The sequence below is a fragment of the Bos javanicus genome, chromosome 9, assembly GCF_032452875.1.
Source record: "Bos javanicus breed banteng chromosome 9, ARS-OSU_banteng_1.0, whole genome shotgun sequence".
NCBI lineage: Eukaryota > Metazoa > Chordata > Mammalia > Artiodactyla > Bovidae > Bos > Bos javanicus.
Genome location: NC_083876.1, coordinates 67,011,285 through 67,030,694, shown reverse-complemented (window position 1 = coordinate 67,030,694; position 19,410 = coordinate 67,011,285). Strand labels below are relative to the sequence as shown.

At 38.0% G+C, this 19,410-nt stretch overlaps 1 protein-coding gene across 1 annotated transcript in view; it reads right to left on the bottom strand.

The window, feature by feature from the left end:
- The window catches only part of LAMA2 (laminin subunit alpha 2), a 706,382-nt gene extending 687,650 nt beyond the window's left edge, over positions 1 to 18,732 (bottom strand). Inside the window, exon 1 of the mRNA XM_061427935.1 lies at positions 18,427 to 18,732. Coding sequence (XP_061283919.1) covers positions 18,427 to 18,565 — 139 coding nt within the window. The 5' untranslated portion in view covers positions 18,566 to 18,732. The remainder of the gene's footprint in view (positions 1 to 18,426) is intronic.
- Positions 18,733 to 19,410: the final 678 nt, after the last annotated feature.

The window sequence follows — 19,410 nt, the reverse complement described above, 5'->3', positions numbered from 1 at the left end:
CCTTGACATACTCCTTTTCCTATTTGGAGCCAGTTTGTTTTTCCATGTCCAGTTCTAACTGTTGCTTCCTGACCTGCATACAGGTGTCTCAAGAGGCAGGTCAGGTTGTCTGGTATTCCCAACTTTCTCAGAATTTTCCACAGTATATTGTGATCCACATAGTCAAAGGCGTTAACATAGTCAATAAAGCAGAAATAGATGTTTTTCTGGAACTCTCTTGCTTTTTCCATGATCCAGTGGATGTTGGCAATTTGATCTCTGGTTCCTCTGCCTTTTCTAAAACCGGCTTGAATATCTGGAAGTTCCCGGTTCATGTACTGCTGAAGCCTGGCTTGGAGAATTTTGGGCATTACTTTACTAGCGTGTGAGATGAGTGCAATTGTGCAGTAGTTTGAACATTCTTTGGCATTGCCTTTCTTTGGGATTGGAATGAAAACTGACCTTTTCCAGTCCTGTGGCCACTGCTGAGTTTTCCAAATTTGCTGGCATATTGAGTGTAGCACTTTCACAGTATCATCTTTCAGGATTTGAAATAGCCCCACTGGAATTCCATCACCTCCACTAGCTTTGTTCGTAGTAATGCTTTCTAAGGCCCACTTGACTTCACATTCCAGGATGTCTGGCTCTAGGTGAGTGATCACACCATTGTGATTATCTTGGTTGTTGAGCTCTTTTTCATACAGTTCTTCTGTGTATTCTTGTCACCTCTTCTTAAAATCTTCTGCCTCTGTTAGGTCCATACCATTTCTGTCCTTTATCGAGCCCATCTTTCCATGAAATGTTCCCTTGGTATGTCTAATTTTCTGGAAGAGATCTCTAGTCTTTCCCCTTCTGTTGTTTTCCTCTATTTCTTTGCATTGATTGCTGAGGTAGGCTTTCTCATCTCTCCTTGCTATTCTTTGGAACTCTGCATTCAGATGCTTATATCTTTCCTTTTCTCTTTTGCTTTTCACTTCTCTTCTTTTCACAGCTATTTGTAAGGCCTCCATAGACAGCCATTTTGCTTTTTTGCATTTCTTTTCCATGGGGATGGTCTTGATCCCTGTCTCCTGTACAATGTCACGAACCTCAGTCCATAGTTCATCAGGCACTCTACCTGTCAGATCTAGTCCCTTAAATCTATTTCTCACTTCCACTGTATAGTTATAAGGGGTTTGATTTAGATCATACATGAATGGTCTAGTGCTTTTCCCTATTTTCTTCAACTTAAGTCTGAATTTGGCAATAAGGAGGTCATGGTCTGAGCCACAGTCAGCCCCCAGTCTTGTTTTTGCTGACTGTATAGAGCTTCTCCATATTTGGGTGCAAAGAATATAACCAATCTGATTTTGGTGTTGACCATCTGGTGAAGTCCATGTGTAGAGTCTTCTCTTGTGTTGTTGGAAGAGGGTGTTTGCTATGACCAGTGTGTTCTCTTGGCAAAATCAAACTATGGTGGAGGTAATGAAGATAATGGCGACCTCTTTCAAAAGGCCCCAAGCATGCACTGCTGTACTCAGTGCCCGCAACCTGCAGCAGGCCACCCCCGACCCATGCCTCCACCAGAAACTCCTGAACACTCATGGGCAAGTCTGGGTCAGTCCCTCGTGGGATCATTGCTCCTTTCTCCTGGGTCCTGGTACACACAAGGTTCTGTTTGTGCCCACCAAGAGTTTGTTTCCCAGTCCTGTGTAAGTTCTGGCAACTCTATGGTGGGGTTAATGGCAACCTCCTCCAAGAGGGTTTGTGCCATACCCAGGTCTGCTGCACCCAGAGCCCATGCCCCTGTGGCAGTCCACCACTCACCCATACCTCTCTATAGAAATCATGATACCCATGTTATGTGCTTACTTAAATTTAATTTTTAGGATCTGCTCTGTTAAATTTATACTAATTGCTGAACAGAAATTTTAAAAGTGTTTAATATTCATTCCCAGTTACAGTGCAATATTTAACTTGAAAGAAATTTGCCAGTATGCTAATAATTCTATAGTTTTGGGAAAAAAATAGTTGAGTGCAGAGTATTTTTATTATCTGATTTATATTGTCATTTCAATCACTTTACTGTTTCTTCATCTATGAATAATACACACCAAGAGAATAAAGATTGGAGTAGCATGTCAGTTTTCTATTTCCTTTAAGTAAATTTTCAATTGAAAATATTGCCATGGCCTAATGAATTCTTGTAGACTAGGGCTTCATCTGGTATTAAAAGGAAGAAAACATAGCTAATTGCAACAGAAGTTCCTACTCCTCCCTCCCACCCTCTCAGCTCATAAACACAGAAATCAATCAAGAAACCTAAGAAAAATTTATATATATAATAGGATGAATATTTTTACACTATATATAATGATAAGTGGGGCTAAAGTTACAGAAGTGATAGAGGTGTATTCACACCTGAGGACCTGGAGGAAATGAGCTTTTAATTCCATCTTAAAAATACAAGAGAAAGAAGCATGTTCAAAAGTAGGGCATGCTGAAGAAAAGGAAAGATTTCTTGATGGCTCAAAGAGCTCAGTAAAGGCATAGAGGGTGAGGATTACCTTTTTGGAAAAAAATGGGTGAAAACAGATTAATTTAGAAAAGGTAAAAAGGAAAATCCTTTCCAAATGATGAGCTTAGAAAATGTTGACGGGTTAGGGACAAAACTGGTGGAGAACCTGAAATATTAGTGTCTAATATATATTTTAAATGATAGCTGGTAAACATTTTAATCTTATGCATTATAATCCTCATCCAAAAAAGACCCCACACACAGAAAAGTCCTGAGTAAACAAAGAAATATGCATTCCTCATCCAAAGCTTAAAAACTGCTCAGATCTTACTGGAATATCCTAAGAAATAAAATATGCCTCAAAAGCATAAAAAGCATTCTAAATTATTTTATTTATCACATTAGTGGCATCAATAACAACACCTCATAATTGCACATATTGTGTTTCAGTATTTTTTGAAAGGTATATCTTATAAAAATACTCATTCTGTCACCCTGCTTTTTTAACTTATATGCAGAGTACATCATGAGAAATGCTGGGCTGGAAGAAACACAAGCTGTAATCAAGATTGCTGGGAGAAATATCAATAACCTCAGATATGCAGATGACACCACCCTTATGGCAGAAAGTGAAGAGGAACTAAAACGCCTCTTGATGAAGGTGAAAGAAGAGAGTGAAAAAGTTGGCTTAAAACTCAACATTCAGAAAACGAAGATCATGGCATCTGGTCCCACCACTTCATGGGAAATAGATGGGGAAACAGTGGAAACAGTGTCAGACTTTATTTTTGGGTGCTCCAAAATCACTGCAGATGGTGATTGCAGCCATGAAATTAAAAGATGCTTACTCCTTGGAAGGGAAGTTATGACCAACCTAGATAGCATATTCAAAAGCAGAGACATTACTTTGCCAACAAAGGTCTGTCTAGTCAAGGCTATGGTTTTTCCAGTGGTCATGTATGGATGTGAGAGTTGGACTGTGAAGAAGGCTGAGCGCTGAAGAATTGATGCTTTTGAATTGTGGTGTTGGAGAAGACTCTTGAGAGTCCCTTGGACTGCAAGGAGATCCAACCAGTCCATCCTGAAAGAGATCAGTCCTGGGATTTCTTTGGAAGGAATGATGCTAAAGCTGAAACTCCAGTACTTTGGCCACCTGATGCGAAGAGTTGATTCATTGGAAAAGACTCTGATGCTGGGAGGGATTGGGGGCAGGAGGAGAAGGGGACGACAGAGGATGAGATGGCTGGATGGCATCACTGACTCGATGGACGTGAGTTTGAGTGAACTCCAGGAGTTAGTGATAGACAGGGAGGCCTGTCATGCTGCGGTTCATGGGGTCGTAAAGAGTCGGACACGACTGAGCGACTGAACTGAACGATAAAAAGATTAGGAAATATAGTACATGTACAGCAATTTTTAAAGGCAGTTCTTTTAGTCTGCCCAAAAAGAGTAGCTTCATTTTACAATTTTTATTGTGTGCCTACCATATGCCAGTCTAAAGACAAGAAATAGAGCAGTAAATTTTAAAAGTCCTATTATTATGAAACTTACCATATTAATTTCTAACCATTACACAGCTGAAGATCTTGAAAGAGTAACTAGTCAATTATGTGCCCTTCTAGCTTTTTGAAATAACAATAGCTCTTGAAGTTTGTACACGATTGGATTCATCATTCAACTTATTACATAAATGAAAATCATAAACAGGTTAGACTCATTATATACATGAGCCAACTTTGACCTTAATCTATGGACTCCTGGATGAATATGGAAACTTAGGATAGGTTTGCTTTCTCAGAACATCTTAGGTAGCACATACTAGGAAGCCTGTGGATAAAATCTGCCCTTGAAAGTTGATTGGAAAATATTTTGTAAAAACTTGAAAAAGATCATAAAGAAAATAAAAAGTATTTTGAAGAATTTTTCAACATATCATTTCTACATACAGAGTGTATCAGTAACTATTTGCAAAACCAATGAAGATAGGATGTGCATTTTAAATATTTCCTTTCCATACCAATTTACTTTTTCTGTGTTACTTGGAGGTATGTGGCAAAAAATAAATAAGTAAATAAAAATAAAAGGAGGATGTGCCAAGGTTTTCAATACAGAAGAACTAAGAGTATTAAGAGTCACAAGGGAAAAAAATCAAGGAAAGGGGTGAAGAAAAACTTTATATTGCAATGATGCCTTTGACCAAAGCTATCATTTATCATAATACAGAGTAGTATTATTAACAATACTATTTGTATGGCATATTTTATTTAACCCTTACAACAACCCCATGAGATAGAGTTGAACGTTATGTTCTCAATCTTCTTTATTAGATGGCAATTGAATTTCAGAATAGTTAAATGAATCTAAAGTATTGTTTAAGGTCGCAGTTTTAGCAAGGACTAGAGGCAAAACTTGTATCCTGGAGTCCCAATTACAAATCCAGTGATTTTTTTCCAATTTACCACAGTGAAAAATTAACTAGTTGTACATTACATGTTAAACGTGATTGAAACTTTTTAAATAGGGAAGGAGACTATAGCAAGTCTGTTGTTTAGTTGATAAGTTGTGTCTGACTCTATGGTCCCCTGAATCATAGACTGCCAGCTCCTCTGTACGTGGGGTTTCCCAGGCAAAAATACCAGAACGGGTTACCATTTCTTTCTCCAAGGGATCTTCCTGACCCAGGGATCCAACCCGGGTCTCTTGCGTTGCAGGCGGGTTCTTTACTGCCGAGTCCTAGGAAGTGTTTTGTCTGATTTTTTTTCTTTCTTCAAAATCTGATGTCCCCAAGTTAAAAAAAAAAAAAGCAGGTTTTCCTAGAGATCTGTTTGTGTTACATGATTTCCTGAGGTAGTTTTTGTTTGTTTGTTTCAGAAATTTACCATTAGACTTACTGCACAGGCAGACAAACTAAAACTTCTCCCTATTCAGGCTGTTTTTTCACTTTAGTGAATAGAGACAGTCCAAATAAAGAGAGTCTATGTTGAGAGCTTTTTAACAATCCAATTAGACTTTTCATTGAAGACCATCCTAAAATTAATTCCCATTGTGTGTCAAACATGCTGAATTGTCAGCTCTACCCAAGAAGATGTTAATGAAGACAGATGCTTCATAGGTTGAAAATAAAAACTAATCTTTATGAAGCACTTGTCACGTGCCATACATTGAGCTCTTTAAAAAGTAGTTTATCAATCCCTAATAAATTCAAGTCAAAAAAGGAGAAATTCCTTTTATTTTTTTTTAATTTTTTTATTATTATTTTTTTTTACTTTACAATATTGTATTGGTTTTGCCATATATCAACATGCATCCACCACGGGTGTACACGTGTTCCCCATCCTGAACCCCCCTCCCACCTCCCTACATGTATAATATCATAGAAACAAATCGCCAGTCCAGGTTTGATGCAGGATACAGGAAGCTTGGGGCTGGTACACTGGGATGACCCAGAGGGAATGGTATGGAGAAATTCCTTTTAAAAATTTATTATATCATAATTGAAATATAAAGAGCCACGAAGTACTACTAAAATTTCCATTCTGTTGCCTGCTTAAATAAGTTCTCATATTGGGCTACTAGCATAATCATTAGCTAATTATAGGACTTTGTGTTCCTTTCTATCTCTATTATTGACTTGGGTGACCTTGATAGAATTCTTCAACTGCTCTGCAGTGACATAAATAGTTTGTCATCTATAATCTCTTAGGGTCTACTTGTAGAATATTTTGCTCTTCTATAGCAAAATGTCCTGGTGGTCTAGTGGCTATGATTCGGTCCTTTCATCACTGGGGCCCCAGCATGAGTCACTGGTCAGCGAAGGTGTGTTTCTTGGGGCTTCCCTGGTGGCTCAGATGGTGAAGAATCCAGATGGTAAAGAATCCATCTGCAGTGTGGGAAAACTGGGTTGGACCCTCGGGTTGGGAAGATCCCCTAGAGAAGGGAACGGCTACCCACTCCAGTATTCTCGCCTGGAGAATTCCACGGACAGAGGAGCCTGGCAGGCTACAGTCCATAGGGTTGCAAAGAGTTGGACACGACTGAGTGACTTTCACAAAGCAAAACGGGTGTTATATGCACTGAAAATATTATTTTGAGCTTTGTGATCAGGTAATAAAAGAAAGAAGAAACTGGCTAACATTTACTGATTAACTGCCAAGTATTTTCACAAATGAGGATGAGGATGGCATCACCAACTCAATGGACATAAAGTTGGGTGAATTCCAGGAGGTGGTAAGGGACATGGAGGACTGGTATGCTGCAGTCCATGGGATCACAAACAGTTGGACATGAATTAGTGACTTAACAATAAAAACAATTTTCACAAATATTATCTAGCGTAATTCTATTTTACGAATGGAAAATTTAAACTCTGTTGACTCAGGTTTTTGGTCTCAGTAAGAAAAATGGCAACATGGCTATGAATCCAATTCCTTCCATCTCCCAAGTCTATACTTTTCCTGCTAATCCAAGTTATCTCCAAAGCAGAGGAATATATATGGAAATTGAAGACATAAAGAAATATATGTTGTAAAGAACAGACTTGTGGTTGCTAAGAAGTGTTCGAGAGGGATGGAGTGGCAGTTTGGGATTAGCAGATGCAAACTAGTATATACAGAATGGATAAACAACAAGGTCCTAGTGTGTAACACAGGGAGCTATATTCAATGGCCTGTGATAAACCATAATGGAAAAGAATATAAAAAGAATGTATACATGTGTATATAACTGAACCACTTTGCTGTACAGCAGAAATTAACCCAACATTGTAAATCAACTATACCTTAAAAAAAAAGTGTATGTTAATAAGAGTCTTTTTTATAACAAGCTATGAAATTCACAATAGTGAAATACTACAACATAAATTCCAATTAAAATTGAATTCATACATTTGTGTTTTCAAGTATATGAGCAAATACTTTCATCAACAGCCTCAGCTGAATTTGGTACACCACAGGGCTGGAGGAAAAAAAAAGGCTGCTTCAAGCTTGAGACACCAAGACAACTTTTAGGCTTAATTCATTTTTCTTGAGGCACTTTGAAAATTCACATTTATTGAGTCCCTAATAGATGCACCATGCTTTATATTCATTGTTTTATATACTCCTCACAATAAACCAATGAGATGAAGTAGCTACCTGAAATGACAATTGCACTACTTTGTGTTCTCCTTCACACTTTGAGCCTCATTAGGTAATTGAAAAAGGCATAGCAGGCAATAAGCTAGACAATTGGGGCAGCTACTACAGGCTTTTGAAAAAATATATTTGATGTGGCAAATTCGACTAACCTTATTTCCTCTTTAGAATAGGACCTTATATGTTACAAGCAACTTAAAAAGAATTAAACTTTAGAGTTTTAACAGTATAGCTACCAGACTGAAAACTATAAATGATCCCATTTACAGCTTATTCTGTGGTCTATAAGCATTTATCAAGGCAACTAGGTTTTTTTGGAAATTCAGAATCCTGGAAATTTTTAGATTCCTTTATTCTATATTTTTGCTTATAAAACTGAAAATCTAATGATTAAACAATCAAATAATATATTAAATATATTAAGTACTGTGAGAGCATTAAATTGTAAAGGGTACATAGATACACATACAAATCCTCTCAAACTCTAGGATGTTTGCACAATTTTCTGTCTTAACTGAGAGGTTTGACTTCAAACAGAACTCCTTAAATCTTTTTATGAAGATGCCAGGTTCTGCACTTTTCAGAAGGAATTTTGAGATTAACTCTGCTCTTATTCTTATGTATATCATTTGATTCTTGCTCTTTTCATTCACAGACATATACAGTAACTATTTTTTAAAGAATCTGTTATAAAGACAATTGCTTCTAGCCTACTGAAGTAATTTCTGTAAGGTGACTTACAGAAATAATCAATTAATTCTTTATTATAGTCTGCTGCTGCTGCTGCTGCTGCTGCTAAGTCGCTTCAGTCGTGTCCGACTCTGTGCGACCCCATAGACGGCAGCCCATGCTGTCTGTCCTCTGTCCCTGGGATTCTCCAGGCAAGAATACCGGAGTGGGTTATAGTCTAGCACCCAATAATCCAAAGCCTAAAAATTTAAAGACTAAAATTTGATGGCTACTTTGAAATTTATGCATAGCTTTGAGTATTATGCATGTGTATTTCTGCATACTTTTAAGTAGTGTGTGTGTTTAAATGAAAATGAGTTTTGAAGACTATATGTTTTATTTTTCTTGTTCTTCCATAAGACCTAGTGAATCTTCAACTTAAAACTAGACTACTAACATAATTCAGAAATAATATGATTTTTAAGGTATTTTATAAAGGATCAGAAAGGATCTAAAGCTCCAAAAGAGATGACAACTTAGGGTCCACAAAACCAGGAAAAGGAACATATTCTAATTTCTAGAACTAACAGTGGAACATGTGTTTGTCCTTGACAAATTTCTCCTTCTCTAAAATGAGGATAATTATATTAACCTGTTGGAAACTTTTGCTGTGTAAATGAATGCATTAACACTCACAATGCACTAGATACTATTAAACCAATCTAAAGCATCTGGCACGCAGACCTAGTTGAACAAAGAGCCTTGGGAAATCGCACAGCCCAGCAGTCAATTGAGAAGACCGTAAGAGGAGAGATGTCGTTAACTTCCTACAAGGTGCCTCTACCAAGAGCCAGACATGAAATAGCTGCTCAGGTGTTCATCATTCAGAATTTACACAGATTAACTTGCTATTTGTACTAGATTAGGCCTGCTACAGAAAGCCAGCATTATGAGTAATAAACCACTAATAGACTAGCCTCTACAATCTTCTTCTAAATGTCATGTGCCAAACAGGATAAAGCTCCCATATTAAAATCCACATTCAAGATGACTGGAAAAATACTATATTTTTATTCATATTAACATCTTTGGCAGGCAATACCCTAGCTTTAACTCTCAATGTAATTTTAGATTATGTCTCAAAACTATCTTTATATGATAATTATCCGTGACTTTTAATAAAATGAAATATGTAGGTGAAGTTTATCCTTTCATACTTTCTAAGAAGTTAAATTTGTTAGAATCATCTCTTTGAAAACCATATTGTATTCAGAATCAGGATATTAAAGGAAAAAGAAAGGGAGGGAGGAAGGGGATGAGGGAAGGAAAGAAGCAGAGGTAGGGAGAAAGGGAAGGGAGGGAGGAGGGAAGAAGGAAGACAGAGATGGTTTGTTTTAAATGATAAAATTAGGTCAGCCCAAAATTGAGTTACTTTATTCCAAAGATTACTGCAAGACTTACAGAGATCCTTAAAGAAGTTATAAAAATCGAAGCAGAGCATCGAGTGCTTCTAACTGTAAAAAGGTTGATAACATTTCAAAGTTCCTTTCATAAAAGAAGTCATCAGATCAATACATCACTGTGTCATTTTTAATAATAGTACCTAAACTTTAGCTCTGATACTGAAATGAATGATAAAAAAAAAAAAGAGAACTCTAAGGTACATACATATCCATGTGGGATTATAGAGAATTTTTGTAACAAGTACATTAGCTAAAAATGCTCCAAGAAACCTAAGGCATATTTCTAGGAACACTGGGACAAAATAAAAGGATATGTAGAAGTTCCTTGAACTTGGGCAGTTTTGAGCTATTCATATTCTTTAATAGTAGAGTGGAAGTGAGATGCCAAAAGCAAAAAAAAAAAAAAAGTTTTACAAAGATGCCTCTGAGCCTCCTGATGTTAAGATTGTTGAAGTGTAATACTCTGGAATGGATTCTCTTAAACATGCCCTACAAATGAAAGGTTAGGGGCAGGAGATGAATTTAAAATAATCCTACGTTTATCCTGTGTCTACCCCAATGGATTAGAGCTTGCTTGAGATGAAAAATATTAATTTATTCAATTCATTCATTTTATTCTGCTCAAAACTCTTCAGTATCATCCACCTGAGTTAGACTAAAAAGCAAAATCTTTACAGTGATCAAGCCCGCATTACTTCTCTAGCCCTTCAAATTGTGCTTTAGACCTTTGTAAGCCTGTTCCCTGTGCTCAGAGTACTCTTCCAGCTGATATCTGTATTAATCATTCCCAAAACCCCAGCAAGTGTTCACTCAAGGGTGACCTTCTCAGTGAGGTCAACCTTTATCCCTTTATCACTATTTAAAAATAGAAACCATCCTTCATTCTTAGAACTCCTGACTCCTTTTTGTTGTATTTGTCCAGAAATCCATCACTGGCTACATTCTACACAATATAGGCATTCATGATATTACTTATTCATTATATTTTCATCATATTTGTCTCAACTAGAATATAAACTCCATAAGAGCAGGGATATGTTGAGTTTGTTGTTGTTGTTGGGTGGGGGGAGCTCTCTTTTGCTCACTGAATACAATCATTCTTTAACCACATTCCAATACACATAGGCCCAACCCACCAATTTCTTGCAGAAATTCTGGCCTTGGAATTCAGTTTTACCCATGGGTTCAGCCCAGAATCCATATTCTTTCTGGCTGCCTGGTATACACTGAGCCTGGCATGAGTCTTGGAGAATCATGTGCCTATCTAACGCTGTCCTTCTCTAAGCCCCACCTTCTTTTCCCATTCACCTCAGTTGGCTTCTGCCTTAGTTCCTGCTTAGCTACCCATTTCAAAGTTGTGACTAAGACTCCTAAACTCCAGTCTTCCAGATTAGAAACTAGACAATTTGGCCACTGTCAATGTTTTCTTCCTCATCTTTTCCACAGGGTCTCCACGTGCTAAATAAGGACATAAAGCATATTGGACAGATGACCTGGAGTCACCTATTTTATTTAAGTACTCTCTTGGAAACTCTTCCAGACATGTTCCACCCACAGGATAAAATCCTACTGGACAGCTAATGCTGGCTGGACTCAGGTGTGCATTTGATAAATCCTTTGGACTCTATAAGGACAGATAACCACCCCACTAATCTTGTTATGCACAGGCTAAACAGAAATTAGTATTCCCTGTTCTGGACCCACGAGGCCTTGATTCCTCCTCTTCCATTGTGGCCCACCATTGTAGTTCCAAAATTCTGAAGTAGATTATGTAAGGAGATGTCAGAGCCCGTATAAAGCTTAAATGAATTTCTTTTTATCGGTCACTGCTAAATCTATGTGGACTAGAAGAAAGAACAATGATTCATTCTCAGCAGTCCACATTGAAAAGTCTAGCACATTAGTCATTTCCATGAATAATCAGTATTTATTAAATATATGAATAGAAAAAAGAGTGGCAATGATCTACTTAAGGAAACTTTTTTGAGTAGCAGCTATTACAGTATAACTGAAAGGAATAAAAAGTCCAAATTCTACTACTTCAGAAATTCTTTTTATTTAACTAAAACCCACCCATGGGGGAAAAAAATCCATGTTTTTCTTACAGCAATCATATCTGGGTAGAACTCTTGGGGTATCTATTTGAGTTGTTAAATAATTACATCTAAAGAAGGTGAAAAGTGTAGTCATTACAGTGAGGTGAAATCTCATCTTTTAGGAGCTACAGTAACTGAGGTGAATTAAGAAACAATTGGACAAAATAAACAAATGCAACTAATTAAACTTAAAAGATTTTGCACAGCAAAGGGAAACCATAAATAAGACAAAAAGACAACCCTCAGAATGGGAGAAAATATTTGCAAACCAAGCATCTGACAAAGGATTAATCTCCAAATATACAAGCAGCTAAATATAAAAAGAAAAAAACCCAATCCAAAAATGAGTGGAAGACCTAAATAGACATTTCTCCAAAGGAGACATATAGATGGCCGACAAATCCATGAAAAAATGTTCAACATCACTAATTGTTAGAGAAAAGCATATCAAAACTACAATGAGATATCACCTCATATCAGCCAGATGGGTCATCATCAAAACATCTACAAACTATAGATGCTGAAAAGGATGTGGAAAAAGGGAAACCCTCCTGCACTGTTAGTGGGAATGTCAGTCAGTTCAGTTGCTCAGTAGCATCTGACTCTTTGCAACCCCATGAACTGCAGCACACCAGGTCTCCCTGTCCATCACCAACTCCTGGAGTTTACTCAAACTCATGTCCATTGAGTCTGTGATGCCATCCAGCCATCTCATCCTCTGTCGTCCCCTTCTCTTCCTGCCCCCAATCCCTCTCAGCATCAGGGTTTTTTCCAATGAGTCAACTCTTCCCGTGAGGTGGCCAAAGTATTGGAATTTCAGCTTCAGCATCAGTCCTTCCAAAGAACACCCAGGGCTGATCTCCTTTAGAATGGACTGGTTGGATCCCTTGCAGTCCAAGGGACTCTCAAGAGTTTCTCCAACACCACAGTTCAAAAGCATCAATTCTTTAGCACTCAGCTTTCTTCACAGTCCAACTCTCACATCCATACATGACCACTGGAAAAACCATAGCCTTGACTAGACAGACCTTTGTTGGCAAAGTAATGTCTCTGCTTTTCAATATGCTATCTAGGTTGGTCATAACTTTCCTTCCAAGGAGTAAGCATCTTTTAATTTCATGGCTGCAGTCACCATCTGCAGTGATTTCAGAGCCCAAAAAAATAAAGTCTGACACTGTTTCCGCTGTTTCCCCATCTATTTGATACAAATACTATTAAGAACAGTATGGAGGTTCCTTAAATCACTAAAAATAAAACTACCATATGAGCCAGCAATCCCTACTACTGGGTATATACTCTGAGAAAACCACAATTCAAAAAGACACACGTACCCCAATGTTCACTGCAGCACTATTTACAAAAGCCAGGACATAAAAGCAACATAAATGTCCATCAACAGATGAACAGATAAAGAAGATGTGAAACATATATACAATGAAATATTATTTAGCCATGAAAAGGAAAGAAACTGGGTCATCTCTAGTGATGTGGATGGACCTAGAGTCTGTCAAACTGAGTTAAATAAGTCAAAAAGAGAAAAACAAACATTGTATATTAACTCGTATGCATGGAATATAGAAAGATGGTATAGACGAGCCTGTTTGCAAGCCAGGAATAGAGACACAGACAAAGAGAACAAATATGTGGACACAGGTGGGAAGGGAAAGAAGGTGAGATGAACAAGGAGAGTATGACTGAGATATATACACTGCTGCTGCTGCTGCTAAGTCACTTCAGTCATGTCCAACTCTGTGTGACCCCATAGACGTCAGCCCATGAGGCTCCCCCGTCCCTGGGATTCTCCAGGCAAGAACACTGGAGTGGGTTGCCATTTCCTTCTCCAATTCAGGAAAGTGAAAAGTGAGAGTGAAGTCACCCAGTCGTGTCCAACTCTTCGAGACCCCATGGACTGCAGCCTACCAGGCTCCTCCATCCATGGGATTTTCCAGGCGAGAGTACTGGAGTGGGGTGCCATTGCCACACTACCATGTGTAAAATAGATAGCTAGTAGGAAGCTGCTATATAGCACAGGGAGCTTAGCTCGGTGTTCTGAGATGACCTAGAGGGGTGGGATGTGGGGCGTGAGAGGGATGTTCAAGGGAGGGGGGATGTATGTATACATATAGCTGATTCACTTCACTATACAGTAAAAATTGACACAACACTGTAAAGCAATAATACTCCACATAAAAAATTAAAATAAAAAAAATAAGAGACCCAGCCAATATATCATAAAAAGAGTATGATGTGTATTAATAAGTATTAACCAGAATTATAACCAAAACTTATTCAAACTTTTGCAAGAAAGGTCCTATATCTTTCTCATGTGCATATTACAGTGTACCTAGAATAAGATCCTATTTGTTTACACAATAAAATGTTAAATATAAAAAATTTAAAAAGAGACAGAATTGGCAAAGCTTGTGCAAGGTTTTCATAATCCCAAGAAACTCTTGATACAGATTCAGTTCATTACTTTGCAGGAAATCTTAAAAAAAAATTTAGGAATAAGATATATCAGCAATTTGCATACACCAATAAGTGAGATTTTAAGAATATATAAAGTATGTTATTTAAATAAACTCGAACACATCCATAATATAACAGTCAATGGTGAATATGTTCATATTCTTACTCATACACTTTATATGTTATAAATCATTTTTACCAAACTAGTAGGCCAATATGTAGTGAACAAGCCAACAAGTTACAAATGTAACAAAAGGAAATACCATAAAAAAAAAAAAATCAATTACAGCTTTACAGCCACAATAAATCCCCTGAAAAGTTCTCAGGTAATTTATAAAGTGTTCTCACATTTTATAGCACAGGATGTTTTAGAACTGTGCAATTTATGGTGATGTGGAAATTACATATTAAATTTTTAAGTATTCTTGCCAAACATGAGTGACAATCATCTCAAAGATGTTTTTATTTTAAATCTCAGAAGACATCTAAAAACACATTTATATTCACTGAATATTTTCTTGACATTTTTTAAGAATTCAGAAGTTCAAATACAAGTATGCATTCTCAAAACAATAGAATGTAATACTAGAATCTTGGACTTGGTTAAGGACTGGAGACTTGAATCTTAACTTCCTTTCTGCAGAGGCATTCCTTCCTAAATCATCTCTGACATGTTGCACATTTGATCACTGCATGGACATTTCCAGAAGCTGGGTGTTCCAGCACAACCCAATTATTTCTGAACAGCTCAGAACAGGGAAGGGAGAGGAGGGAGGAGAGGTTTCCTCTCATTTTATTTAACTTAAACCTTCCTCTTTGTCACACTCTTCTATGCATTTAAATTCAGGCTTTAGAAAGAATATTTTAGTCTCTCTTCCAAATAACAACCCTTCCAAAAATTCAAGGATATCTCATGATTTCCTAAGTCTTTCTTTCCCCAAATTAACAGTCTTTACTTGGAATAATCCTCCTTTAAAAATCTTTTCAGACTTCTAACCTTTCTGCTCTTCCTCCTCTCGATTTGCATCCGTTTGTCAATGCTGCACTCAAATGTGTACTAAACCAACCAGCCAACCTGCTTCTAAGTTTTTTATGAGTTAACTATTCTGTCACCATATCGCACTGTATGTTCATATTGAATGGGCTGCAGTTCAGACTGCCTTTCTCATCCTGTCTTTGTACTCATTCCTGTTCATATAAAGTACACAACAAATGTTTAAAGAGGGCAACATGAAACTACTTAACATCTGGATACAAATAACAAAACCAAGTTCATGTAGGTTGTGTTCATGGATCAGCCTATAGAGACCTTTATAGATTCCTGAATCTGATAGTCATCAGCTTAGCCATCTGAATCAGTTTTGGAACACCGGCAGTTGTCATAAACTTGGATGTTATATTTTCCATCAAGCCATTACCAAGACAAATGAGCATAAGGAAACCTCTGTCACAGCCCTAAAGACTTCTTCCTGGATCGATCTTGATCTACTATGCAGTAGTCTTTGGAAATTATTTTCACTCAGTTGCAATTTACCTACTATTACATTTCCATTTCCACACATTATTTACACAAATATCAGGATAAGATCTTATCTACTGCCTTGCTGAAATACAGACCCACTTTGTATCATTTTCCTATTCTGTCAATCTTAAATTTAGTTAAGGAATTTCCTTAGAATATCTTTCCTGCTGAGTCAATACTATTGATACCACAATTCACTGTGTTCTAGAAACTATACAAGATTTCAAAGAAAAAAAACAACAACAAAAATCTGATTAAGTTTCTAACTTAGTTACAATGTCTAAAAATGTTTCCTCATGTCAACATTCTTAGTAAACTAGTACCATACTATAAGGGAAGACAGAACTCATTCTAAATTAATTCTTGGCCAGGAAGGTCAGTGCTAGTATAATTGAAAAGAGAAAATTGATGATAGCCAAGAGAACACCTCTTCAATCAAACTCATATCCAATAATCTTCACTGAGACCTTGCTTTAACAGAACTGTATTGAAAAGGAAACATGGCCTCAAAAAATTAAATGGAAAAAAAAAAACTTTTGTACTATAAAATGGGACCTTGAACATAAAACAATACTAGAAGTGCTCTTAGTTGTTAAGAATTAAGTTATTATCAGTTGCATGAACTTAAGTCACAGCTAATCCAAGCCTTAAGTTTTAAATGTGTCTAACAATAAATAATGACTGGAGGTAAAATAATCTCACATATATAAGGTATTTTAAAAATATAAAGCACTATACAAATTTAAGGCATTACGAATATATATTTTATGTAAACTTTAATATTAACAAGCTTTAACCATTTACCCATAAGCCAGTCTCTAAATATATTGCAAATAATCTATAAAATACACAATAACTGATGCTAGAATGCAAAATATAGCAGTGTATAGTGAACGCTATGGTATAGTTAGAATTCCTTATTGTGCATAATGTTCAAATGATGTCTCAACAAATGGCAGTATAATTTCTCCATTCTGAATTCATTTCATCTTGTGCCTGGACCATAGAAATCAGAGTTAATTTTACCTCAAATAAAACTGGGGAGAGGGAGGAGACAGGAGGGAGAATAAGAGAAAAAAAGGGGGGGCATGCCATGGAAAACTGTCAGGAACCCACTTGATCCCTACTCTGCATGCTTTGAGCTTCAAGTAAACAGAGAGTTGATGATCTTGGTATCTTTACTCCCAGCTGCCTAAGAGTATTAAAGTATTATGTTTTGTTAAAACATCACATAACTGAGTAAAGTTAATATTTAAAGGTAGTATTTTTTAAATCAGCTGCCAAAGATACTCTCAAAATCATTCTCATAAATTCAATTAATTAAGCCACATTGACCCCATTTGACTTCTCAGAAAAGCAAAAGCCAAAATAGAAGGGAAAAAAATGTTATATAGTGAATGTAAGGTCATTTTTATTCTAGGAATTTTAATCAGGGGGTTATTATTATAGCTAGGAGCTTAGAGTACATTTTTTTTCTCCCTTTAAAATAAAGTAGCAATGCTAGAAATGCTAGATTGCAAGCAGAAAAACTATCAGAACTGTTGACATAGCTTATTCCAGTTAACTAAAAGAGGGATAAGTATTCTTTAAAATTCTGGCAGATTCGGTCTCATCAAAACTTTCAAAAGCTACTAATCTCCAGATTTTGTACTCTTAGGGTAAACATTTTGATGTTTGAAACCAAACCTTAAATATTTCTCAAACTTTTTTTTTTTACTTTGATACATGTTTTCCAACTTACAGAAAAGTCTGCTCAAATGTTGTATTATAAATTATTGTGTTAAATGCTGCACGTGCACTTCTTTTAAAATTCATGACCATAAACTAACCCTGCAAAGTCTCCCCAGAGTTTCAGAAATCATATGCAAACATTAAGGCGCTCTGAGGAGAGTTATTTGTGTTACGTTAAGTATAACTGTTTCCCAAAGTCAGGCGAAGAGTGTTATCTGGGCACTGTGGTCTTAATTAAAACACAAATGACATAGAGGTTTCATCTGTGTTTAAGCAAGGGGAGGCATTTCACTATAATAAAATAGCATACCCAAAATAGGATGTCGGTAAATAAAAGATGAGTCTGGGGGCACCACTGCCAAGAAAGAAAATCCACATACTTAACGACTTACCGACTGAACAACAAAAAACGCCTTTACACGCCCTGTTCAAAGAGTTAGAAACAAAGTCTCTAAAAATAAAGATGTATCAGCTGCCCTCCATAAAGCTCCAAGACGAGCCACAGCTTGGGAAATCTTTCTCTGCGGGGATGGAAACAGATTTGGGGAAACTTTTTAAAGTTTTTTAATTGGGTGAAAGTTTGCCTCTTAGAAAAACTTAGGAAACTAATTTGCGGGATGTTCAGTGATAGCAAGTAGACACAGAAACGCATGGAAGATGAAAACGCTCCGTTTTCTTTGGGGGGAGGTAGGCAGACGGTGGGTGAACTCAGGGAGCTAAAAGTGAACTTGCATCAGACTTAGACCCTCTCGCCCCAAAGGCAAAGCAAGAAAGCGGTCCCTCTCCAGCAAGCGTAGGACGAAGGGACCAGAGAAGGTCTGCGGGCCCCAGCAGAGCGTGTGACCTGGAGCCCGTGCCTCGACTGTACCTCTTTGCTGATGCGCGGGTGGCTGCCACCGATGCTGCTGCTGCTGCTGCTGCTGCTGCCGCTCCGGGCGCTGCGCCTGGCCGCCCCCGAGGCCTCCGCTGAGCAGCAGGACCAGGAGCACCCCGAAGGCTCGGGGCATTGCGGTAGCCCCCAGAGCGGATTCACTTTTCGGGAGCTGGAGTCGCTGCCGCCCGGTCTCCTGGCCCGGGCTAGTAAGCTGAATGTGCAGCAGCTGCTGGCTAAAGGAAGGAGCCAGCCCCCACCCACCCCGGCTCGGTCGCAGCCGGAGTGTTGGGGGAGAAAGAAGACACTCCCCCACCCGCCCCTTTCCCTGGCCCTCGCCCCACAGACGTCCCGGCCCAGGCCCTTAAAGGGTCCTCGGTGAAAGAGGCCTTTTGCTACAGCCTAGGTCCTTCACTGCGAGAAAAGATTGGCTTCATCTGTTAGCTGAACTTCAAGATAAAGGAAGTCATTGATAAGAGACCACTTTGTGACCTGTAAAATCCCTCCACGTGGAAAGCATTCAATTTTGTGGGAAATCAGCACAGCTAGGATCTTTAGCGAAGCTCAGAAGATGGACCTCCTGAGAAAGGCCTGGCAAAGCTGTGCGAGAGCACTGCGTATCCAGGTGATCCACGCTGGGGATAAGTCTGTCCCAAAGGTCCAGATGACTGCCAGGGTACTAGGAGGCAGAGGGTGAACCGGATGAGGCAGTGAGGCCAGGAGACTTACGGCTGGCTAGGCAGCAAGAGGCGGGGCGGGGGGAGGGGATCGCAAAATAAAACAAGCCCCCTTTATCCACTGCGATGTCTATGACGAATGTGAAGGTAAAAATTAAGGTTTTCCATTCAGTCAGGTAACATGCATTCAAAGAGGATAAAAGGTCTTTTCGTTTCCCTTCAGATTCAAAATGTCTTGCTTCCAGTCCCCATTTCTTCCCTGTAACTCAGCAGAATTATCTGCAAGTTTTTCTGCCACCCCGTG